Genomic DNA, 26766 nt, shown 5'->3' on the forward strand with positions numbered 1-26766 from the left:
AAACCTCTCAAATTATTTTTAGGGACAAACTGAGTATAAACCTATAGACACAGGGGCGCCTGGGTGGCTCAGTCAATTAAATGGCCAACTCTTGATTTCGGCTCAAGTCATGATCTCAGGGTCCTGGGATTGAACCCTGCATCAGACTCCATGCTCAGTGGGAAGTCTCCTTGAGAATTCTCTCTCTCTCCCTCAAACTCTGCCCCTTTCCACCCCCACATGCTTTCTCTCTCTCTTTCTCTCTCTGTCTCTCTCTCTCTGACTCTTTCTCTCAAAAAAATAAATCTTAAAAAAATATACCCTATAGATATAAAATGCAGATCAGGTTGAATCTCTTCTAAAACTCACAACTTCTGCCTGGTAAATTTTAATGAAAGCTTGCACTCGTTTCCCGAGTAACAAAGGAAGTGTTTATTGTCCAGGCCAGTTCCACATCAACATCATCACTTCACCTGACATCTGTCAGGATAAATATTGCTTGTACAATTCTGTTCTTGCTAAGGCAGTGCTTTGCTTCTAACTGGAGGTTGGTTAGCACATTATTCTATACACTCTTCATAAAATTAAATTAAAGGAATTGATGTTTGATTCCATGAGAAGAAGGTGAAGACATTCAAGATATTTAACCTTAGAGAAGAGAGGACAAACAGTAATGTTAACGTGAAATGTAAGAGTGTAAATCAGAAATGTACGTGAATTGGCTACAGGTAAATGGGCAATAAGAAATGAAATTCAATTAAAGGAGTAAGGATTTATATTGATCTCCTAGGATATTTTATTGGCAATTAGAGTCATGAGCAGAAGAATATAGAAAGAACAAGGATGTAGGAGTCATGAAAAAAAAAAATGGGCTCGAATCTTAACTTCTTTCCATGCTGGACAATGTGGGAAAGTTTCTAAATTTTCTTAGTCTCAGCTTCTTTGTCCTGAGATGATATGGACAGTACATAACATAAGAATTTGTAGAGATAATTTTTAATGTAAAAAAAAAAAGTATAAGACACATAGAAGAAACTCTTCCTATTTTTGCCTCTCTCCCTGAAGATGATACTAAAGAGTTTGAAAAAAATCAAATAATATATTAAATACAAAAAAAAAAATTGGCACACAGTACAGAAACCAAACAGAATTCATACAAAGTCATGTATTTTGAGACATTTGACAGTTAAAAGTTCAACAAATATGATGTAATAGAAAATTGGATGAAAATAAAGAAAAGCAACTCTCTTTTTGTTTAAAGCACAGTCTCAATGGAATGTTCTTGAATATTCATAGCTGGTCACCTAGCAACATGTAACACTTCTTGTTCTTTTCAGGTAGTAGTAAGAATTTTTTAAATAGAGTAATGAAAATAACCAAAATAACTACATTAGATAACTCTTTAGTGAAAAGTATCTCCTGATATATACTGGAAGATAGAAGCTGTTGACTGTTGAATACTTCCTTCACCAATAGCAAATTGATTTTGATGAGAACAGGTTTAGACTGTAGTGCAGACATTATCTGGACACCTGGATTTTAGTTTTATGTCTAAGTGACTCTGCAAATTCAGAACTTCTCTTACCTAATCAGTTTCTCAATTCTTCCCAAAACTTGTGGTAATCATAACCATTATTATGCTACCAGGCTTGTGCGTACTTTGTTCTTTACAGATTTGCATACCAAGCTATAAGTATTAATCCAATTACATATTCATTTAACAGATACAGATGCAGTTCATATTTGTAATACAAATGCAAAAATACAAAAATGATTAAAACCGTAACACTAAAAAAGTAACAATTTCTTCTTTGTCATGTTTATTAAAGATATAAGATGGTATAAACATTTATGCATCAGTAGAAAAATAAAAATTATATTACATAAAACTCACATCAAGTAATCAATTTAATCAATTCCCGCTACTGATTAAATGGTGATTTAACTGACTTGACTGAGAATTGCTAGTTCCCAACATATTTCTTCTATCCTGATGGATTCTTCCTTTAATGGCGTAATTGCAATCCCTCTCATCGCTCTCCTCTCTACAAGTGAACAGGGAAAGGAAGGGCTGGATATGCTGTTCTCAAACCCATCCCTTCTGATTCCAAACCAGATGCTCTGGTGCTAACCAGATAGGAGATGCCTTGCTAGTCACTCATTTGGAGCAAGAGTGTGGGCTTCACTCTAGCTTTGCCATATTATTAGGTGTTGCCTTGAGCACTTAGCTTCGTAAAGCCTCATTTCCCTCATGTATAAACACGGGGCTTTGTTTGTTTTTTCTTTTTCTTTTAACATCCAAAGAGATAATGTAATTTTTAAGGCATTTTCTAAGAATAGAATACGATACAATTAAATTATTTTAACACCTTATCGTTGATGCATTAGCCCCACGGGGGAAAAATAGGTGTTTTAGTATTTATCCATTCAATATTCATCCAATTATGTATTGAGTGTTGCCTAGATGCTGTATGCTTCCTACACATATTATACCAGAATCCCAGCATTGCAGAACTGATCACAGAGCTCTTCCTCTGTTTTTGTGGGACAAAGGGTAATTTTTTCATGGCCTGTCTTCTGCTCTGTCACTGCTCATTCACTGTGGTAACTACTATAAACACAAATGTTCCACAAGTTTTGCTACCAAGATAATGTCCATCTATATTGTGTGCACAGAAAACTCAGGATACAACTTTTAGCTTTGTATTAATTTTCTACTGATGTGTAACAAATTACCACAAATTTAATGGCTTAAAGCAGCTCACATTTAATATCTCACAGTTTTCTTGGGTCACCAATCCAGGCACAGCTTAACTGGGATCTCTGGTCAGGATCTCACAATGCTGCAGTCTGCATGATGCCTGAGCTGCGTTCTGTTGGGAATATCCTTCCAAGCTCCTCTGGTTATTGGCAGAATTCATTTCCTTCCATTATGGAACTAGGCTCCCTGTTTTCTCCCTGGCTGTCAGCCAGGCCACTCTCAGCATCTAGAGGCTCCTCAGCATCTTGCCCTGTGGTGCTTTCTCCTAACCTCTCACACATGGCAGGTTACTTCTTCAGGGCCAGCAGCAAACTCTCATCTTAGTTGGCTAAGATAATATAATCATGGTAGTAACTATCACATTACCTTGTCAGATCCTATTGGTTAGAACTAAGTCACACATTCCTCCTGCCCTCAAAGGGAGGGGGTGCTTCCGGAAGTGACTCGCTGGGAGTCACGATAGATGATGTCTGCCACAATCTTCTGTTATCTCCAGAAGTACAAAAGGAACGCTTATTGCTAAGTTTTGAATTGCAATAGTATTTCTTTTCCTACTTATCTTTTATTAAAGAAGACTGGCACTTATTTTGAAAAGCTCCTCATAGCATTACAGTAATATAAGTTTAAACTGTTCTATTTCCACTGACAATATAGGGTTACATGAGTATCTTGCAATATAACAATTTTCTTTTACACACATAGTAAATGACCCCACTCCCAGACCTGGGTTGCCATCATGTGATCAATATCTAAACAAGTAAATATTAAGGCCATATCTATAGGAGTGCCTATGTGGCTCAGTCGGTTAAGCTTCTGCCTTCAGCTCAGGTTATGGTCTGGGGATCCTGGGATGGAGCCCTGCATCAGGCTCCCTGATCAGCAAGGAGCCTGCTTCTTCTCCCTCTCCCTGCCCCCAGCTCATGCTCATTCTATCTTTCTCTCTTTCAAATAAATAAAAATCTTAAAAAACAAAGGCCAAATCTATAAATTGACCCTACCTTTTAACTTTGTAACATCCAATTTCATATCAAAGAATTATTTCATTTTGGACCCTAAGTACTGCTAAATGAATTAAGTTTATTTTTAATTTCCTTTTATTGGAGTATCATACAAACATCTCAGATTTGGTCTTTCTGATTATAATTTTGCATTTGCCTTAAATAAGTTAAAATAAAGAAATAAATCCATGTGTTATTGAATGAATGAAGCATGATTTTTTTAGTATGGCAGTCCTGGGAAATTTTCTTGGTGGGAATTATTTCTGAAGTATTTCAGGAGAGAGAAATCCTATGCACCTTTAATAAAATTACTTTACCGGTGTACAAAATATCTTTTATTTGAAAGATGTTGTTCAACAAAGCCAGAATTCCAGTGTCTTTTGATACTTACTTGTGCCTTTTTTACATCTATCTATGCACATAATGTTTTATATACACATGTATTTGTGTATATATTTGGAAGATATGTGTCAGGTTATTCCTAGAAAGTTTATTGTAAGCTCTAAGGAGTGATTGTGGGAGCATCTGAAACATCAGCAGCCTTCCTGTTCTCCAGCTGTTGGATGCAATGGCCCCGTAGGAATAGGATCCCATCATCTCCTGGGCATAGAGATCTCCTGGGCAGAGCATAGATAAGGAGATATGAAAGAAAGTAACCCTCAACTCCCCTTCGTGCCTCGGGTGATTGCAAGTGCAGATATCCCGTTCCTCCCTTATTCCATAACCTCCTCCTTGTGTGCCTGCGCATAGGGGAGGGTACAGACCTGCTTTCTGGCTTCAAGATAATTGCCATCTCTTTGTATTCCCTCCCCATGCTTTGATACATCTGTCCTTGCTTTGCTGATAAAAAACAAAATAAAATTTATGTGCAGAATTCAGCTGCTGCTACTCTCCCTTGTAGAGGCAGCCCTGTATGACCCCTCAGATTGGTATCTGAGAGCATTATTTCGGTGTGCGACGACAGATATGTGTGTATATATACGTATATATATAATGTTTTATATACGTATCTGTATGTGTGTATATATGGAAGATATATGTGTGTGTGTATATATATATATGTATATGTATATATGTCTTCCTTATTTCCGATACCAATGGCCATTTCAGTCATATGGCCCAACTTGGGCCCATCTCTTCTAGGTATGGTATAAGTATGAATAGCGTTTTAGACATGCTTTGTGTTGCATTTTTATCTTAGTATTAGTCTTATTACATTAGAAAAGAAGAATGCAAACTTTTGTTCATGGAAATGTGACAAAAAATGTTCTCTCTGAATCCTTCATGTATGTAAAGGGTATGTATTTAAAACTAGGAAAAAGAATGCTACAGAGCAATTGACTGGATTAGAAAAAGCTAATGGGAATAGTTGAGTATGTAATTTGTATACTGAGGTTTAGAGTCAGATTAGATTTCGTATTAAGGTGGTGTTTCCATTTTGATGCTGCTGGAAACAATCAAGTAGGGATTGTTATTAAAGCAAGTGATATGTGTTGTTGTATTTGTAGGAATGCTTTTCTCATAAAGAACAAAAATTAGTAAAAATAAAGAAAAATGGTGAAGTAATAAAATATTTTTTGGGTCTTTATGTTCAAGTATTAATGAATTAATGTAGCATTTGATAAGAACACAAAGGAGAAATTGCTATGGTTTTTTTTAATATAAGTTGGTATATTTTCCTAAATATTTATATAGATAATTTATAACCTAGAAATTAGTAGGTGAAAGAATATAAAAATAAACTTCACAGTCTCACTCAGGAGTATAATTAATGTATAAACTATAAAAATAGATTTAATTGAACTATCCTTTGGGGACTTTTCCATTATCTTTAGTACTTCATTAGCGTTAATATTTATATAGATAATCTTTCTTCTTCAGCCCAACTAATGACATGACTAAATTGCAGTATATCATTATCCTATGATAACTTTATTGTGAATAATAAACTCCATTGATTTAAGGACTACTCTTCATAAGATAGTGTGTTCACTGATAAAATTTTGCTTTTCCTTGATGCTTAGATGCAGCATGTGATAGTGTCAAAATGAACCAAGTTTTTTAATTTTGTCTAAACTTAATGTTCCAATAGTTACATCATAAATATTTCATATATTAAGATGAAAAGAAAAACATTTTTATAATACTCTATGTAACGTGTTAATAAGCATATAAAATTAAAGTAGATTTAAACTTCAAATGCAAATATAAAGATTGTCTCCTTAATATGCTCATGTTTACTTTATACACAGCTCATTTTATTTGTTTTTTTATTTCAGCTTTATTGAGGTATAATGGACTTATAAATTTTTAAGATATTTAGTGTGCACGCCATGGTGATTTGATTTACATATATATTGTGAAAGGATCCCCCCCATCTAGTTAATTAAAACATCCATCACCTCATGTATTTATCTTCTGTGTGTGTGTGTGTGTTTGTGTAAGAACATTTAATTTCTACTCACAGCAAATTTCACTTAAACAGTACAGTGTTAACAACCATAGTCACAATGTTTTATATTAGATCCTCAGACCTTTTTCATTTTATAGCTAAAAGTTTGTACCCTCTTACCAACCTCTCCTTATTTCCCCAACTCACAGCCCCTGGCAACCACTTTTCTACTCTGTTTTCTATGAGTTTTACTTTTTCCCCATACATATATGTAATACCATGCAGCATTTGTCTTTCTCTGTCTGGTTTATTTCATGAAGCATAATGCCCCCAAGGGCTATCCATGTTGTCTCAATGGCAGGATTTCCTTCATTCTCATGGCTCAATAATATTCCATTGTGTATATATGTGTGTGTGTATATATATATATATATACACACACACACACACACACACACACACACACCTTCTTTATCTAGTCATCCATCAATGAACATTTGAGTTGTTTCCGTATCTTGGCTATTGTGAATGCTGTAATGAACATGGTAGTGCAGATATCTCTTTGAATCCTGTTTCTTTTCCTTTGGATAGATAACCAGAACTGGGATTGCTGGATCGTAGGGTAGTTTTATTTTTAATTTTTTGGAGAAGCTCCACACAGTTTTCCATAGTGGCCGTAAACAATTTACATTCCTCCCAGCACAGCAGTGTACCAGGGTTCCCTTTTCTCTACATCTTTGTCAACACTTGTTATCTCTTATATTTTTGATAAAGGAGAAGGAAGGGAAAAATGAAGGTGGGGAAATCGGAGGGGGAAATGAACCATGAGAGACTATGGACTCTGATAATAACCATTCTAACAGATGTGTGGTAATATCTCATTTTGGTTTTGATTTGCATTTCCCTGATGATTAGTGATGTTGAGCACATTTTCATGTACCTTTTGGCCATTTGTATGTCTTTTTGGAAAATTGTCTATTTAGTTTCTCTGCATATTTTTAAATCAGATTGTTTGCTGTTGAGTTGTATGAGTTCTCTAAATGCATTTATATTTTTATATTAACCCTTATGAGAAATATGATTTGTAATTTTTTTCCATTCTATAGGATGCCTTTCATTTTGATAGTGTCTCATGAATCCCTTAATCTGTTTTCACTCTTCTTCATTCTTTTTTCTCTTTGCTCCTTTTCTTAAATGATTTCCACTACTCTGTTTTTGAGTTAACTCATCTTTTCTTCCAGTTCTCTGGTCTGATAGCGAACCCCTCTATGAATTTTGCGGTTCATATATTTTATTCTTCAGCTCTGTGATTTCCATTTGGTACTTTCTAATATATTCTGTTTGTTGAAATTTTCACTTTGTTCATGCATTGTTCTGCTAACCTCAGTGAACATCATTATAACCATTATTTTGAACTTTTTATCAAATAACTTCTCTCTACTTCATTAAGGTCCTTTTCTGGAATTTTATCTTGTTCTCTTGTTTGGAACATATCCCTCTGTTACTTCAATTGTTTTGACTCTCTGTGTTGATTTCTAAGCATTAGATAAAACAGTCACCTCTCCTAGTCTTGATGCAGTGGTTTCATATAGGAGATAAGCATTATGATTCAGCCTCGTCTGAGCTTTTGTTGTCTCTCAAACCTTAGTGATTGTCCAAGCTGCCTTCTTTGTTCTTAATGGCTCCCAGTAGTTGAAGGTATGCCAAAACCTGTTTTTATGTGGTTTTGTTTTCATTTTTGTTTTTTTTTTCTCATTGACCAATATGTAGGAGTCATTCAGCTAGTTTCTGGATTTTTTTCAGAGGGAATTGCTCCACGTGTAGCTGTAGATTCGGTGTGTCCATGGGACGAGGTGAGTTCAGGAGCCTCCTATGTTGCCATCCTGGCCTGGAACATTAAAAGTGAATACATAATAGTATATTTACCACATAATTATAATGAAGACTTAAAAAGACTGGTATATTTAAATTATAATCCTAAGGTTATTAAGGTAATACTTTTTCTTAATGGTTTTGCTACATCCATCATTGAACTTCTCTTTTCTTAAAAATATTCTCTACATACTTTAAAGGATTCTGAAAGTTAGATTTCTCTGTAAGACTTCTTCAACAACATCTCTGCTTATATGTTGTGAAATTACTGTAACTTTTGAGAATCTTTTATTAAAGCTTCTGTGTTCTCTTTGGTAACTACTTTTCTTTCTAACCTGCTGCACTGTTCACTTGAGCAAAACCACTGTATTTTCAAGACATCTAACTAAGGAAGCATTTTATTAATTTTTTGGATAGAATATAAGCAGAGAGGCAAAAGGAATTTATGTTGATAAAAATTTGTCAAAAGTTGAAAAACAGTAAAACATCACTTATCAAGGACCATTCAGATATAGGCCTTTCAGTTAAAAATTAATGTTGCTTCTTGAATTTACCAAATCTTTTATTGAATTCTGCAATTTAGATTTGAGTTGGGGTGTTTTATTTTTATAGAAATATTTTTGTTTAATTTTCTGCATTTAATACATAAAATATCAAAGTGCAACTATAGAAATATGAAATCAAAATGTCCAGATTTAAATAATTAGGAATCATGTAAATGAACTTTATATTCATTATGTCCAAACTAGAATACATGTAACCACTGTAAAATAAGCAAAAAACTGTTATACTTTCTGAGTCTTTTTATTTTCTATCATTCTATTTTATCATAAACTTTAATATTTCTGTGCTACTTTGTTGTATACAAAGTATACAACAGCAACCACAACGACATCAACCAGAGCAACAGTAATTCTTGAAAATTTACTATGTGCTTGAAGTGGCTTCTTTACATATAAAATTTTATTTCTCACAGTATTGTCATAACTGTACATTACTTTCACTTTACCTAAGATAGATACTGAGGCATATAACATGTATTTAGGAAGCGTTTTGAGTATTAGAATTCAATAGTATGAAGCTGTATTTTACAAAATTAAATAAGTATTGTGTTGTGCTACTTTATTAAGATGGATATAATTATAATTTCTTTCCACTGATCCTTTACTACAAGATTTTAGAGTGTACTCAGTCACCAAAAATCAAATGGTACTAAGGATCCAACTACTTAACTCTTAAGACAATTTCATCTACAGAATGAAACTGTAACTGAATCTTTAAAAATAGTCACTTATACCAATTAATAGAATTTAGAGTTCCACAACTACTCTTTTAGCTATATCTTTACGAGGCATAACAATTCCATGTGGAGATCCTTAAGCATATGGCTGTGCCCTATAATATATAGTGCTGAAATTTTTTTCATGGGCTATGTTTACATTCTCTCTTTTAAGCTTAAAAAGAAATAATTAAAACCAAATGCCCTGAGCACTCTACTGTACCCTGCTGTACTCTCCTATACTCTAGCATTATGATAAATTTTGATGCAAGCCATGATCTTGAACATATGCCTGTCCATGAAGGAAATTTCTTAAATCATCTTTTAGGATCTGAGACTGACCACATCTTAAAACTGATATGGCTCCACTGACCACTTTAGAAATTCAGTATCTGTGTGTGTTTTTATGAGAAGTTTAACAAGTGGTAAATTACAGCTCTGAGTGATTCAATCATGGAGAGTGAAATCAAGAAACTATTTTTATTTTTTACTGATAAATTCCATGAAATAACCCTTTAATTATGGCCAGCTATTTTTAAATCCTCATTTTGCAATTTCCAAACTGTCCTTCGCACACTAAAATATAGGCTAGACTAATTGAATGAAGAGTGGCTAAGAACTTTTCTGCATCTTCTACCCTTTATTTGTATCTGTCTAATGTCTTACTGTAGGATCAATCCTGGTGAATCCCTAAAGCCTACTGTCTAAGAAATCAACTGTTTCTACGCAGACTTAGTTGAAACCAGGTCATGTACTAGATGATGTTCTGTATTCACCCAGTTATATTCAATGTGTATCATAAATTAATCTCTACTCATAGTGGAAGCAATGGACCAAGAAACTGGTGACAGAAAAACTCCACAAGTGGGGCCAGAGAAAGCCAGTATCTTATTTAACTCTGTCCCCTTGACAACAGCAGGAAACTTAGACACGTACAATTAATTTCTTTTTGTTTCATTTTTGTTTTGAGGTAAATCTTCAGATGTGGTCAGTCTCAGATCCCAAAAGATGATTTATGACATTTCCTTACCACTTACCGTGGTAAAAAAGTAGAAAGAGGGAGGCAAATAGTAGGGAAGGAGAGAGAGAAAAGAGGGTAAATACAAGGAAGGAAGGGATGAAGAAAAGGAGAGAGGAAATTCCTTTGGAACCGTCATATAACCTGAGAATGATGTTTTTCCATTGTACCAAAATATACAAGGTAGATGACAGAAGGATTTCATAATCCGGTGTTACTGGTTATTGAATGTTTGTACTGTGTTGATGCTGACTACAGGGATTGTTTTTGAAGAGTAAAATGGGAAGGGAACAGAATCTACAAGAGAGCTGACTCTTAAAATTCAGAGATTTTGAAAGAGTTGAAAATGGTACTTCAATCAGTGAATGGAAACCATCTTAATTTAAAGAAATAACTATCTTCATTTAAGAAGAAGAATTCTGCTTTTTTAAAGTACTTTTATTTTTAAATATCCTTGGCATTGGTAAAAATATATATATCTGGTGCTATATATTTATATTTATATATATTTGCTAATTTTTAGCTGATTAAAAAAATATAAACTTAAAACATCAACAGTTCATTTCTATCTCAGTTAGTTTTCACATAATAATCATTTTCCATCTTTTTCTGCATGTGGTTATTTACAGAAAAATCTGTTCTATGAAATAAAAAAGTTTACTAAGTTGTTCATCAGTCAAGAATAATTTTATTGGGCTTCACAGTAGGTGCCACGCAAATGCACAGACAATGTTAGTTGATCAGTTAAGGCTAAAAAGTGTATCGTAATTCACAAGTTTTGATCGTGTTTTCATTTTATCATTTGCAATCACATGCTTGGATTGTGTCTTCTCAACTTACGATAGCCATTACTGCCTTTTTAAGTGAAATGCTCCTCAATTTCATAAGTGAACTATAGGCTCTGGAATTTCTTATAGTGGGAACATCTTCATACAATATTTTTATAAAGTATCTGGTCAAAAATGGACAAAGATATTTGTATCATAGCTTGGTGATATGGCTGAATCAAAGAATTATTTTTTAGTATCAGGTGATTCATCATAGAGTTTACCAAAATCTCAAAATGTGCTATTTCATATCAACTATTACTGAATTCAGAATAATATCCTTCTGTTATTAGTGTCCAGTCCCAGCATTCATGTTGTAGATTGCTTCTGGACACCAGAGCCCACTTTTTTTTTTTTTTTTTTTTTTACCAGAGCCAACTCTTGGTGCACCTTATAACTTCTGATGACTGTTGTCCCTTTAAATTATGACTAATAATTTGCTAATTTTCCAATACAGGTAATGGATTAGGAATTAGAATTGTGGGTGGTAAAGAAATCCCTGGACATAATGGAGAAATTGGAGCCTATATTGCCAAAATTCTTCCTGGAGGAAATGCAGAACAGACAGGGAAACTTATAGAAGGTAAGAATAAGGATTTCATAGTAAATTAAAATGAATGTACTCCTATTAAATATAGTTTAATTTCATATGCAGGTTTCCTCTTTATTTACTGTCTAGGTAAACCTCTCTCCTTATAGTTGATTATGAAATTTTGGTATAGTAATATAAAAGAAAATGTGTTCACAATTATATTCATTTTATTTTCAATTGCATTGTCCTTTTGGCTGTTGGTTTGCTATGGGATTATGTTGTTTAAGAAACACTAATTAGTCAATATTGTTTACTGACTTGGGCAATATTATTAAAAAAAAACTTTCATCATTGGGATTAATTTTTTATAAATACTAAAAAAAATTATATTGAAATCAGAACTGTAAAATACCAGATGATTCAGTACACACTAAAGTCAGGTCAGCAAACCATGAACAGCCCACAGGCCAAATCTATCTGCTGCTTGTTTCTGTAAACAATGTTTTATTGGAACACAGTGAGGATCATCGATTTACAGGTTGAACATGGGTATTTTCCCACTACAATAACAGAACTGTATTCATGACAGAGACTAACTAGTCTATAAAGACTAAAATATGTACTCTGTGGTTCTTTACAGAAAAAAATTTGCCAACTCCTGTGCTAGGTTACTGTCTACTTCTAGATACTATATACCTTATTACATCAAAAGCATTTTAAAATAATGGACTTTAGAGATGTACCTAAAGGGCCATAAAAATATATTTTATCACTTTCTTTCAAATGTTATAAGATGCTTGATTCTCAAAATGCATAATGATTATTTTCACTTGTTAATTAAATGTCATTCGCATTTTCCAAACTCTAACATATAGTTTACAAGTTTTCAATGATATTGCTTATGATGAATATTTTTTATCATAAAATAGCCTCAACCTATCATTTTATTTTATTTAAAATACTTAGTTGGAAGGTGTTTTTCTGTCATTTCATAGTTTTATAAAATGCTGCCCATTGCTTAACATTTTAATTATGCTAAAATTATTCACTGTCATTTTCTTAAATGTATTGAAACCTACCAAAAAAGTCCCTGTATATTTTGATAGCCTATTGGAATAAATAAACTTGAGGCATTATTGATTCATCACAGCATTCTACTGGAGCCCACTTGTACCAACTCACTAAGATAGGCTCTTCCCAACTTCACATTGAATGGTGTCACTTTGATGGCTTGAATTGGTCATGGTGGGAGTTTTTACAAAGTGGAAATAGATAAATGTGATAAATTAGGCCTATTTTGTTTGTTTATTTCCTTGTTGGTTTTCAGAATGCCAGTTTACCAGGACATTACCTAATATATAACCGAAAGCATATTATTAAAAATATTCTAATGTCATGCATAAAACAGGGAAATGTAGGAGAATTAACCAGATATCTAAAAGAAGATAAAGACAATGAACCAAGATATAACAATTATGAACAGAACACTGAGTCTGTATGGAGTTTCTATGACTATAATCCTATCACTCCTAATGCTAATCCTTAGGTGTTGCAGTCTACTTCAGCTATAGAAATTGAGACATTTTTTTAAAATAGAGACCATTTTTAAGAATGGGAGTGATATGATCATTTTCATACAGCATACTCCAGAAGGAAATGCATATACTATTTTTATTTTAAGACAAAAAATTGCAGCAACTGTTTGTGTTATGGTTTTGCAAAGATACTTGAAGAAAGAAACCCTCCTCTGTATTTACACCATGGAAATTGGGAAATACTACAAATCAGGATGATTTGAAAAACAGTTTGAATGAAGCATACTGTTATGAAATGATACTCTTTGTACTTGATAGCCTATGTAGCCATTTTTAAGTTCAAAAATTTAAATTAAAAAAATAGGTATAATACATATTAATTCAAGAGAGAAAATTGAAATGAACCTAAAATTTTACATGCTCCATTTCTCATCATTTTTGGAAGAAGTATTCTTACAGTCCACCTATTTGGTTAGAGTGGGAAATCATTAAAAGCTATATGCATATTATTTAAGATTTTATTTTAATTATTTATTTAGTGATTCTCCCAAAGATTTGCCAAAGTGTCAAACCAGGCCTTTCCGTGAACACAGATCCTCTGGTTGGAGTCCAGTTCTTGTAAAATGCACACCCATTATTTGTTATTTATGTTTTCTATCTTTGCTTTATTTACTCTTGCAACATAGGTCTTTCATAAAACACTTGGTAGTATTTCTTTCTGTTAGCTTCATGATGATGTCTTGATTCAATATTTAGATCCTGTTTTTGAAACATTAAATATTTTAAGGAGTTACTTTAACATACAAACCATCCAAAAGGCTATTCCTTGTCTTATGCCACCAGGCTAAAATGATAAAAGTTCATTCCCTTTATATGCAAAGATGAACTGACTAGAAGGCCATCAGTCCAAATGGGAATCCACAAGGACGCACCTTGTTTGACCTGTATATTTTCAGGATATATATGTTTATGTATATGTATTTATATTTACATAGTTTTTGTTTTGTCTGTAACTATGTGCTTTATTCATACATAGTATCCTTAGAGCCTTCACCTTCAATCTTTGATAGATTATCATAAAATTTCAGAGCAGTAGATTGGTTAAAACACAACTCTGATTTTTATGCCTTAGGTAAGGCATCACTATGACAATATCAAGTGTATATCACTGGAGTCTTGTGGTTTTTTAGTAATTAAAATTTTGCATGACCATAATAAAATTTTATTTATTGAAGGCAATAAAGATGGCTAATTCACCATTAGTTTAAAATTAATTCTTTTCTAAGGGAAAATTGTATGTATATGAATAAATAGATAAAATATGTGTTTGTGTGTATGTAACTGTATATCTCCATCTGTAGAATGAATTCCAGGTAGACTTAGGAATTGATTTGACGTCCTCCAAGTGTATCTTTCTGCATTTCTGAATACAAAAGTATGTACACTGAGCCTTTATGATTTAAAATTGTTGATTGAAAACATGAATGACATTTGGTTGATCATAGAATTCTTAGACTGTATTTTTTTTTCCCCACTCCATACAGTGAAGCTCTTGCTAAAAAAAAAAAAAAAAAAGGCCGACTTTACTGTTTTTTCTAAGTTTGGTTATTTCTCCTACAGTAGGCTTTTCAGACTCATCAGTGTCTCACATGCTTACGCTCTTGTAGCACTCAGTGCCATGGATTCTGATTGTGTTGACTTTTGGAAGAGCAAGAGTATTTCCAGGTTTCCTCTAGCTTTTTATTCTCTGGATTTGTGCATTTAAAACATACTGACCAATCATGTAGGTTTTCCAATGCTCATAAGCCAAGTGCTATTCTGAAAGTACTGACTTATGTAACGAAGGGAAAAAAGCCCCCCTATACTTCCTGAAGAAGATTTTTATTCATTGTTTTTTGAAAAATCTTTCTGAACAAGGTTGTCTATATTGTTAAAGAATGTAGGAAAATGATGTGTTTCTGAATGCTGATAGTTAGCAGTAATTAGTATTGCAGAATCATTAGGCTATTCTCAAGAAATTTGTTTTTAAACACTCATAATAGAGGCTTGTGCTATCCTCTGAAACTAAAAAAGCCATTAGGGAGCATTGTGTTAATCAAAATTTCCTGAGCCAATCTTTTAGTTTTGTAAAATTCTGTAATGATTTTCTGAAAAAACTTACATAGTCAGATACTTGAGGGAAACTAATCTTCCAAAATCTTAAAACTTATTTCTCTGCAACATTACTAAACATTCTTAAGCAAATACCAGACCAAGAATGATTTTTTGCAACCTCTCATTCTTCCTTTTAATGCATAAGGTCAGTTTTCTGTTGGAAAAAAAAAAAAAAGAAGAAGATGACAAAACATCTGGGGAACTAAGCTACAAATCTAAGTTTCTTAAGTGCTATTTCTTGCTATTTGCTTTAGGATTAAAATTTTCAACAATTTCAGATCAACAGTGTTGGGGCTGTGTAATCCTCATCAGTATTGAGGCTTTAAGTAGTGTATGATATTATCTCATTTTCTCCTTTGATATTGTTATTTCTCTTTGAACTAATGGGAGCATCTAAAAGTACACTTGAATGTATGGACTTTGAATGTATATTTCAAACTTGTCACTTCCATTTTAAATATTTATTTTTAGAAAAATGATTATAAACCTTATTCATAGTACAATTTTAATACCAGGTTCAGTATAATCATCACCTTAACCAATGACCTCAAAAAATTCGATGCTTCCTCTGTAATAAACTCTCTTTTCTCTGTTTTACCTAGTGAACCTATTTGATATGATGACAATTTTTGAATTCATGACATGCTTTATTGTTCTCAGATCAAAGTACCAACCATCTCCAAATTTGGAGAGTCCATAATATAATTATCCATACCTCATGACAAGCAAAGACTTTGTTTTGTTTTGTTTAATCTGATAAAGACCAGGGTCAGTTCTTTATGTTCCAGCCATTTGTGCACGTCACGTGTGCGTGGATCTTTCGTGTCTCTTAACAATGAGGTTTTTTTTCCTGCATACCCGGGGCCCAGCAGTGTCAAATAAAACAAGATTTCAAATAATATATAGAGAAATGAGTATTAAATAATTTTTTATTGCAAATGTTATATACTTATTAAGATGTTACTCCTCTCAGTATTTTGTGAAGCAAATAATAAGACAGGTAGTCACACTCTACTATTTGTAAAGAACCATGTACATTTAGGACAGCATCTCTATTTGGTTAATTACCATTTTTTATTACCTTTTCAGGAAAAAAATGTACAAAATAGAAACCATTTCCTCTGGGCACACATTCTTATAACTTTGAGCTTAACTACTCAAAACTTTACTGTAGGGTTTTTGTTTTTTGGGTTTTTTTGGTTTTTCTTTGCTTAGAATTTAAATTAAGATCTCTGGAGTGGGGGTATGGTATTGGATAGTTACTGATACAGAAAAAACAAACAAACAAAAACAATGATACCTGGAAAATGCAATGCAGTTCTGTGCAGTGGCAGAGTGTGAGGAGTAGATTTTCTCCTGGCAGTTCTTTTCTAGCCCAAAAGCATTGTAAGACGGTGAAGGGCATGAAACAGAGGAGTTTTAAATTAGAAGTTAAAATCTCAACTCGAAATAGCAAGTGCTATGTGAAAATGTTTGCTGCCTGACACATGTTTCTGATTTATTTGCACTTAAATGGTGAGTGTGTTTTGCTCTCAGTCTTGTGAATTTTACTAAAACAACTCAATGGTTGCATGTCTCCAATTACACAGTAATCACAAAAAGTCAAGGTTTGATGCTCACTGATTCATTAAAAGAGGGCATGTTTTTTCTTAGTCTGAGCCCTCTCCCCAGTCAGGGAAATGATCTTTTAAGACTCACACAGCTTCTTCACACTTTTCACCTCCTCATCTATTGAGATGCCCAGCTCAACATCCCACACCTTCTGTTCCACCTTCCCTGATGGGAGCGGGGCTGGGGGAGCTTCTCAGCATTTCATGGTTTGATGTATGCAACTTAGCACTTATGGGGCACTGACTTGTCATTTTGATTACAAATGTTTGAGTGTACAAAAAAAAAAAAAACTGTAGAGAATAATATGGCAGACAGCCATGTACCCACCATATTTATTATATCAACATCTTGCCATATTTGTTTCATTTTTTTAGGGGAAAGGGATACATATAAGTCAATTAAAGCCTCCTATAGTCACTTCTCTTGTCCTAGACTTCTCCCAGAATAAGTTACCAGACCTAATTTGAGGTTACTCTTTCACTTGCTTTTCTTCACAGTTTTATGTAGGTAGTCATAAACTCTTCATATCTTGCCTGTTTCTGAAATTTTATATAAACAATATCTTAATGTATTTTTGCAACTTCTCTTAGTCACATGAAGTTTATGCAATTCATCCAAAGTCATACATGTGGCTCTAGTTCATTTATTTTCACTATGGGGCAGAATTCTATTATTCTACATCTCTACCATAGTTTAATTTAAACATTCTCTGGTTACTTAAGTTATTTATGAGGGTTTTTTTTTTTTAACTATTTCAAGCAATGCTATGATTTTTTTGAAGTAGTCTCCTTATGTACATGTGGAGGAATTTCTTCTACAAGTTAAATTTCTGGTGATAATGACTACCTTGTTAAATAATGTAAGAGAATGTTGTGTGGTTTTTTCAACAGTAGTTGACTTTTCCGAGTTGCTGTCCAAAGTGTTAAAATGTTTTTACATTTGTGAGTAGTAAATGTGTCTTCTGGTTTCTCTACATCTTTGGTCCTCTTTCTCTAAATTTTCTTTTCAAATGTAATGTGGGATGGTGTCTGTTGTTTTTATTTACCTTCCCTTGGGTGATGTTGAGGATGATAATATTTTATTAATCTTGTTAGCTCTTGGGTTTTTCTCGTCTGCATTTTGCCTGTTCTTTTGCTTATTCTTTAATTGGATTCTTTAATTGGATTAATTCAAAAAATTGAATTTGAGGGAATCTTTGTGTATTCTGGTAATCCTTTGTCAAGTAAGTGGGCTGTAGATGTCTTGTGTTTTGGTCTGTTTGTTTGTTGGTTTTTACCCAAGTTGAAAGGTTATCATTTTGTTTCTGTTAAGTTTTATAAATGTTCTGTATTGTTTAGGAAATTGTCCTTGCCCAAAAGTCTTAAACATATTGCTCTGTATTTCCTTCTAGAAATCATAAAATTTTTCTCACTTTCACATAGTGTCCTGATAGATGTAGAATTAAGTTGTTTTAATCTATCTGGGGTCTGAGTAGAAACTCTAGGGCTTTTTCTCTCTCAATAAAGATAATCAGTTTGTGTGTGCACCGTTTATTGAATAGTGTGTCATTACTCCCACTGATCTACAATGCTCCATCTGTCAGATATTGAATTTTCTTATACATGTGTGGGTCTTTTATGACTCTTTGTTCCAGTCTGCTGGTCTGTTGTCTATCCCAACATCACTGTCACAATGTTTTAATTATACCTTTATATTAAGTCCTGACATATGGTAGGTACCATATTGCTGTTCTTCAAAACCCTCTTGGAGAAATCTTGACCTATAACCCTTCATACACATTTCAGAATCTTCTTACCAATTTTCAGGAAAATCTCTGTTGAAATTTGATAGTGACTGTATTGAGGGAATAGATGGACTTGGAAAAAGTGTATCTTTTTATCCTGAGTCATGTCTGTTTGAGTCTTAAATGCGTTCATAATACTGGACCCTTGTTCTACCTAGAGACTTAATTATTGTATTCTGAATCACTATAATAAAATAAGGTAGGACAGTAAAAAAAATAACACATAGCAATTATTAAACTTATTAATAATTTTGTATCATTTTATATCAACTTATAACAATATTCTATCCCCAGAAAAGGCAGGGTAGAAAATGTAAATAAGGGGCGCCTGGGTGGCTCAGACGTTAAAGCATCTGCCTTCGGCTCAGGTCATGATCCCGGGATCCTGGGATCGAGCCCCACATCGGGCTCCCTGCTCGGCGGAGAGCCTGCTTCTCCCTCTCCCACTCTCCCTGCTTGTGTTCCCTCTCTCGCTGTCTCTGTCAAATAAATTGAAAAAAAAAAATCTTAAAAAAAATGTAAATAAAATAAAATTCTGTTTAGGAAATATAATGCGCCAAATATAATCTTTCATGTGCATACCATTGGTTCTAAGTTTCATTTAATCCCTGAAGTTCTTGAACTCATTCTCCAAATTTTTTTTAGTGTTGTGTATCATAATTGTGAAATACATTACTGACATGATACTTTTAAAATTTCAACAATTTCCTAAAAGAACAAGAAATCCATAAGAACTAAACATCTTCTAGTCAGTGAACCAAAAACCATCATTTGGTTTTGAAGACAACTTGTATCTATATTATTATTATTATTGATGATGATTAAATCAAATTTGTGTGGAAGATTTTTAGAAAGCCATTTGCAGCCAAGATAGGAATATAGTGTTAAGATCTAATTGTAGCTCCAAGAACCTTTTAATGAATCATGAGGGATATAGAATAGGAGAGCAAACGTTTAAAACCATCGATGTCCACTGCTTGCTTTTAGATTTAGCCAGGGCTGTAGGGAAAATTAGTTTCTCCCAGGTCATTATACCTGTAAAAAATGAATTCATCTTTTGTTCTTCCATATATTATTCTGTGAGGAAATATGCCTTTGGCGTAAATTCTAATTCATGGATATTGTTAAATTCTTAGTTTCTAGTTGTTTCAATGTAGGTGATATTGATCCAGCTAGCTAGCTCTTTGTAGAGATGACTTGACAGGGTTTCTGGCAAGAAAATGCTGTTGGCTCTATGGTTGACTATCAGTGGTTGGTGTGAAGGTGAGGCTAGCTGTTTTTGGAGTGGCGGTGTTGATGTGAGAAGTTGGCCTCCGGAAATCCTTGTTATGAAGAAGGCTATGGTAGGAGAGTTAGCTCCAGTAGTATTATTAGAAGACACACTCCTGTGTAACTTAAGGGAGAATGTTCCTAGGCAAGAAAGTCTCTATTTCTGCTTATGCTTTTTTGGCATATGTTACAGATGGCATGGCAGTGATCAAAGTTGGAGATCAAGAAACACACCACACAGATGAGTGAGCTTCCTTGTTCTTGGTCCTGGGGGATTACCAGGTACGGATTGGTCATTAGTATGAGATTTCTCAAAATTCCTGCAAGCTGCTATCTCAGGCACACATGAGAAAAGATCACATTTCATGTTAATACAAAGATTTTCCTTTTTTTTTTTTTAACTTAAAGTAATAATTGCTTTATTTTAGGGAGTACATTATATAAGAGGCATGCTGTGTTTACACATGTGAATTGTACATGTAGTAATAAGAAAAGTTTGTCTTATTCTTTGAAAATAGGTAAAAATACATGCACAAATATATTAAAATGTCCCAAGGAATTAATTTCACCTTAGGCTTTGCAGGACCTCTGTTAGAGTTGTGTTTTTAACTTGGTGATGTAGTGACAATGTCGGCGTGGCTCAGAGAGCTTTGCTATTAGTTGGAATTGTTTGGTGGCGATGCCAGGCCTTCTACCGGGATTCTTCCTCACACACCAGCACTATTTGCTCTGCTAGCCCCCATTCATCCTGCTTAACCCAGTCTCGTTTTTTCTTGTCTTACACTTCTGTTCCTACTTGGGAGAGCATGAGAAATTTGCTCACTTCCTGTAGATAATGGGATATGAGCTATGGTGATAGAGTTAGTTGACGTGTAGGTCAGGTTGAGTCCACAAAAACGAAAGGAATTTTATTCTCTCTTCCTTTTATGTCTTTATTAATTGGATGTACCTCTTTTATTTTGTGCATTTATTTTCCTTTCTTTTGCTCTTTTTCCTCTGGTCTTCTAAATACAGTACTGTACCTGTTCTTGAGTTCTCTGGTTGGGACTGCTCAGACATGATTCATCAACACTTTAAAAATTCATTTCATTGACCTGGAGCTGTGGAATTTAACCAAAGGCAAGATTTAATCTTTGCTTGGACCTGAGTGAATCAGAGTGAAAAATCATTTGACACTCTGGTAATCCGAGGAATAGTAACTAATTTCCAACTGTTTATACTCTCATTTTCTTTAACATTTAAATTTATTTTCATTTCTCTTGATGTCTAGAGAATCATGAAGTATATTTGCTTTAGAAATGTCCTTAAGAGAACAACCCGTGATGCAAAGCATTTCTGGGTTCTGGTGTAATTTTTTTTTTTTTTTTAATATACTTTAGGCAAGTTCATATGCACAACGTACCTGCTTGTCCACTTTTTAATTTTTCCTAGGTAGAGTGCATGTTTCTCTTTTCTTTGCTAGTCACATTGCTCTTCTTTTGGAAAAAAGGGTTTTGGTAGATGGGAGAGACCCTGTGGTCTTAGGAGTAGATTACATGGGGCAACTGAGAGCTGACTCTTAAGATTCTGAAAGCAGGAAAAACAGAATTCATATATTTGCTTCTGCATAAAGAACCCTTGACTGTATTGTCTGTCTCAGGTTATATGACTGTGTAGCTTAATACATAAATTACCAAGTAATACAATGTACACAGTTGATTGAAAACTGAAAGAAAACTTGTACCCCTTCAGTACCTTGTATTTTCCTTGAGATATGATGTGTTTCAACATCTTTAATAAGAGATAGTATATCAGTTTTGTCACTTTTATAACTGACAGGGAACATTTTTACATTATTTGACGTTTCTTGAGTTGATCGACAGAATCATATATTTGGGATTTACTGGGAATAGGAATCAGTATGTTTATGTTAAAGTATGTCTGTGAATGAAGCATTTAATTTATTTTTCACTTGAAATTTATCTAAATTAGTTTCAAGAAAAGTTATTTTTAAAAGTCAAAACTGCTTTATTGTTTATTTCATTTGAAAGAAACTACTTGAGGGGATCTGAGAGCATTCTGGATTATGCACTCAAAAGTTTGTATACCACCAGAACTAGAATATCTTTCTCGAGTACTATACTTTAGCATAGACACATGTATTTAATTTCTCATAATCTTCAAAATACCCTTTTTTCCCCCTCAGAATATGAACTTGGTAGTGGAATAAAAACTGTAGGTTGTAGAACTTCTTTAAATCCTAGAATAATGAACCCAGCTTTTTGGTAATACAGCAATACTAGGGACTGTGCGTCCCCTATTGCCCTTGATTCCCTTCTAGCAAGACGTCATGCTCTGTCTTTGTCTAGGTTCAGGCAAGGGGAACCTAGGAACTCTGCCTGGGATTGTGTTCAGAGCAGTGAGTGTTTCGGCTGGGTCACCAGGCCAGCTACCTAGACCCATGGGTAGATCTGGAGTCCTTGTTGCTCTGTCTTTATGCGCCGAGTTATCGACAGTATGCTATTCGCATACTGCCTGCGCTCCTTATCTTTTATTTTATTTATTTATTTATTTATTTTATTCTTATGTTAATCCCCAATTACAAAGATTTTCTAATAAATATTTAGGAATCTATCTTATGGAAAGAAAAATATAAACTTGGGGCACCTGAACTGGTAGGTCGTAATGTATTATTTTTAGGATGCAGTGATATCAGACTTACTTTGTCAGGATATTAATGATTAGCTATGTTGCCAGGTCAAAGAAATATATTTATCTTTTGTATCCATTTATTTTGAAATTAATCAGAGGAAAAGTATGTTTGAGTCATAATATTTCTGGTAGAGATATCAAGAAAACTAAATAATTGCCCTGTTTTGTACATTTTTTTAGTAAGTGTAATAATCCATACCCTAATTTGATTGCCTTTATTAACAAGGGTAGCATACCTTGAAATATTTATGTATGTTGAGGTGGTACTGCTTCTTGATGAACAATTGCTTCTATGCTTAAATTTCTGGATTTGTCTAGTCAATATGCCGTAACAGGCTACATTTTAGTGTATGTGTGAATTGAAGTGGTTATTTTGGAAGCAAGGATGCTGAACTGTCTTTAATATTCATACTAGATCTTCATCAGCCAATGCTTTAGCATGTCCCACATACACAGAGAATGTTTTTCAAGTCAGACAGGTCAGGATTTAAATTCAGCTGTTGTACTTAACTGCCTGGATAGATACGTTGTTTAACTTTCAGTACTTAGGTGTTCTCAGTAGGGAAATTGAGATAATAATAGATTTAGAAATAATGTACCAGAAACATTGAATACAGTGTTTGGCATAGTGTTTTACATAAGTAGTGAAAAGATCATATTTACTTTCACTTTGGAGATCTTTGATGGTAAGAAGAGTATTTGCTCTATTAAGCTTGAATTGTGTCCCTTACACCTGCACATACTTAGATAATTGACCATCGTCAGTTCTGATCTCTGAACTGCAGGGACACAGAATATTTCTCATTAACAAAGCATCAAACTTGGGTCAGAAAACTGGGAATTAAAGCCATCTTCATGACTTAGTCAAGTTACTTGTGTTCTCTGAGTCTCCTTTATCTCATCTGTACAATTAAGAGGTTTCAAGACCTATCTCACAGGGTTGATGGAATGAAAGGAGTCGATATATTTTGTGTGCTTTGTTAACTACAAGGCACTAGACTAGCTATAGAAGTTATTTTGTTGAGGACAAATCAAATTATTTTCATAGATGACAATAAATCTTACAAAGTTCAGGCTTCCTGTAGGGGAACACTGAACTGTTAGAGCTGTCTACTGTAGGGATATATTATTTCAGTTAACAGGCCTGAATAAATTAAAAACGGACAAACACCTAATGCCTGAAGTGATTAAGTCATTTCTCATTTTAACTGTAAAACCAAAGTTTTGGCTGATCTTTGAAAAGGCTTCTAAATGTTTCTTCTTATCAACAGTCTATTAATCAGTAAATCTTATGTCTGATTAAAATCTATGGACACACATGCAATGACTATCTGCTCATGTAGCTTTCATGGTCTGTTAGTCACTGAAAACACATGTTGTTAGTGAGCAGAACTGTGGTGTAGGTAGGTGTCAGATGTCTGGCTCTCAGTGTCTGGACTCATTTTTCTCATCAACCCCTTTTGTGCGGGACTTTTGACAAAGCACAGAAGCCCATGGGTCTTGGGCATTAAATGTACAGGATGCTCTGCTAGACCCTTCTATCATGCATACTTAGGAGACACCTTACCTTGTGAAGTGATGTCAGGGCAAGAGCGAGCCTTGGGAAGAAACACGGTGAAAGGTTTGGGACGAGAAGGTGAAACGGCAGCCTGTGAGCCATGATGAGCAGAGTGTGTTGGATAAAGTGAAAATTCAAGCACCGGCATTCAGAAGGTGAGAGTGAGGCTTGGGCAGTGGTGCTGGGAGCCTCGCGGGCGCGGCTCGGTTACTCGCAGTCGGGGGAGGGAGGGGCGGCAGCGGCGCAAACGCCCCGCCCTCACAGCCCCTGCGCTGCGCGCACCCCCGCTCCCTCTGCTCTTCTTCCCTTCGCTCGCGCCAGAGCGGATCCGCTGACCGCAGAAGAGATTGCTGAGATCAAGGAAGCTTTCTCCCTATTTGACAAAGAGGCGATGGCACCATCACAGAAAAGGAACTCGGAACTGTCATGAGGTCACTGGGTCAGAACCCAACAGAAGCCGAGTTGCAGGCTATGATCGAGGCGGATGCTGACGGAAATGGCACCAGTGACTTCCCAGAGTTTTTGACTATGATGGCTAGAAAAATGAAAGATACAGACAGTGAAGAAGAAATTCGCGAGGCCTTCCGAGTCTTCGACAAGGATGGCAACGGTTACGTCAGCGCGGCGGAGCTACGTCACGTCATGACCAATTAGGAGAAAAACTAGCAGATGAAGAAGTGGATGAAATGATCAGAGGAGCAGATATTGGTGGAGATGGGCAGGTCAACTATGAAGAATTCGTACAGATGATGACTGCAAAATGAAGGCCTACTTTCAACTCCTTTCCCCCCTTCTAGAAGAATCAAATAGAAATCTTTTACTTACCTCTTGCAAAAAAAAAAAAAATTCATTTACTCATTCTGTTTCTATATAGCAAAACTGAATGTCAGAAGTACCTTCCGTCCACACACACAAAATCTGCATGTATTGGTTGGTGGCCCTATCCAGTAAAGATCAAGCTACGCATCAGTTTTACGATATAAATACTTGTACTACCTTAATGATAAGGAAGCACCTAATGGACTCCTTGCAGTCCCATTTGCTCATGATTAATACACTGTTTGGGCTGGCCAGTTTTTCACGCATGCAGCTTGACAACTGAGCACACTCAGGCACTTGTATTAAAAACAAAAAATGAAAAAAACAAATTTAAAACTTCTTCAAATGGTTTGTTAGTATAAATTGTCATAGCTGGTTTACTGAAAACAAAACATTTAAAACTGATTTACCTCAGGATGCTGTGCAGAAAAATGGGTGAAGGATAAACTGTCTAGACGTAGCCTCACTTAGCAAGACGGCCCTCTCGCACTTCCGGGCACCCCCACCCATGGTGACCACGACACTCATCCCAGTGGCATGCCATGTGTGTTGGCTTAGCGTTGTCCCGTGTTGTCCTAGAGCGAAATGGGTGTCAGGCTGTCACCATTCACACAATTTTTTTTTTTTTAAAGAAACCTTTACCAAGGGAGCATCTTGGGACTCTCTGTTTTTAAAACCTCCTGAACCATGACTTGGAGCCAGCAGAGTAGGTTGTGGCCGTGGACTTCAGCACAAGCATCAACATTGCTGATCAAGAAATTACAATTTACGTCCATTCCAAGTTGTAAATGCTAGTCTTTTTTTTTCCCCAATAAAAAAAGACCATTAACTTAAAAAAAGAAGAAGAAGAAGAAGAAGGTGAGAGTGATTACATGGGCTGAAAAGAGAAATGAGACCAGAATGGAGAAATTATGACACCAATGGAAGTTAAGTCTCAGGGCTCCTCCCTCACCTACAAGCCCCCTGCACAGCTCCAGGAAGTTCTGAGGAAGGGGTGATGTTTGTGGCATCTCTTGCTTTTTCGGCATTTGTCATTTGTTGTGGTTTCTTTTGTCCTTTTAACAAATATTCACTTGCATCCCATTTTATATTCATAATTTTATATTTTTCCTTAAAACTGCATAAGCCTCAGGCCCTGCAAAACTTTAATTCATCCCTGCATGAGATGTTTCTTAATGGGAAGGACACTGAAGTGCGTACTGCAGAACTGTAAGAACCTATTGGGGTGCCATGAAAATATACTGAAAAATTAGATAGAGGTTAAAAAAACAAAACAGGAAGTTTGGAGAGAAGGTTGTTGTGAGGGAGTGGAGGTGCTATTATTAGGAATACCGGAAATAATGAAGAATGTATATGGGTTACAACATGTATTCAGTAACTACTCTGCATAGGTCTGTCCTAGGATCATGCAGAATGATATGATGCTACCCTGCTCTGAAGGTGCCTTCAGTCTAGAAAGGTAGTGGATCGAAGGTACTCACTGTGGAGGTAAGATTTGATGAGGGTCTAAATGAATAAAAATATAAAATAAATCTGAAGAGCTAAGAGAAAGATACCTTTAAAGAAAAAAAAAAGCCATTTCTTTAGTGACTTTTTATGGTCACTTTATGTTTTCTTTTAGTTGCAATAAGAGGAATATAGAAATTCAGAACACACTGGTGTATTCCACATGCATTAGAACCAGGGCA

General features: G+C 34.8%; 1 protein-coding gene and 1 pseudogene across 3 annotated transcripts in view; both read left to right on the top strand.

Annotated features, from left to right (window-relative positions):
* PCLO (piccolo presynaptic cytomatrix protein) overlaps positions 1 to 26766 on the top strand; it is a 398901-nt gene that overhangs the window by 271250 nt on the left and 100885 nt on the right. For all 3 annotated transcript variants that reach the window (XR_010406551.1, XM_045864796.3, XM_064575346.1), the window contains exon 10: positions 11584 to 11709. Coding sequence is in view for 2 of the 3 variants with exons in the window: in XM_045864796.3 (XP_045720752.2) it covers positions 11584 to 11709 (126 nt within the window). In the remaining variant the exon portion in view is untranslated. The remainder of the gene's footprint in view (positions 1 to 11583; positions 11710 to 26766) is intronic.
* Positions 24537 to 25530, top strand: LOC123835631 (calmodulin-1-like; annotated as a pseudogene).

Source organism: Mirounga angustirostris, unplaced genomic scaffold, assembly GCF_029215605.1.
Source record: "Mirounga angustirostris isolate CCGP_5_RB_7025 unplaced genomic scaffold, mMirAng1.0.hap1 SCAF_12, whole genome shotgun sequence".
Lineage (NCBI taxonomy): Eukaryota > Metazoa > Chordata > Mammalia > Carnivora > Phocidae > Mirounga > Mirounga angustirostris.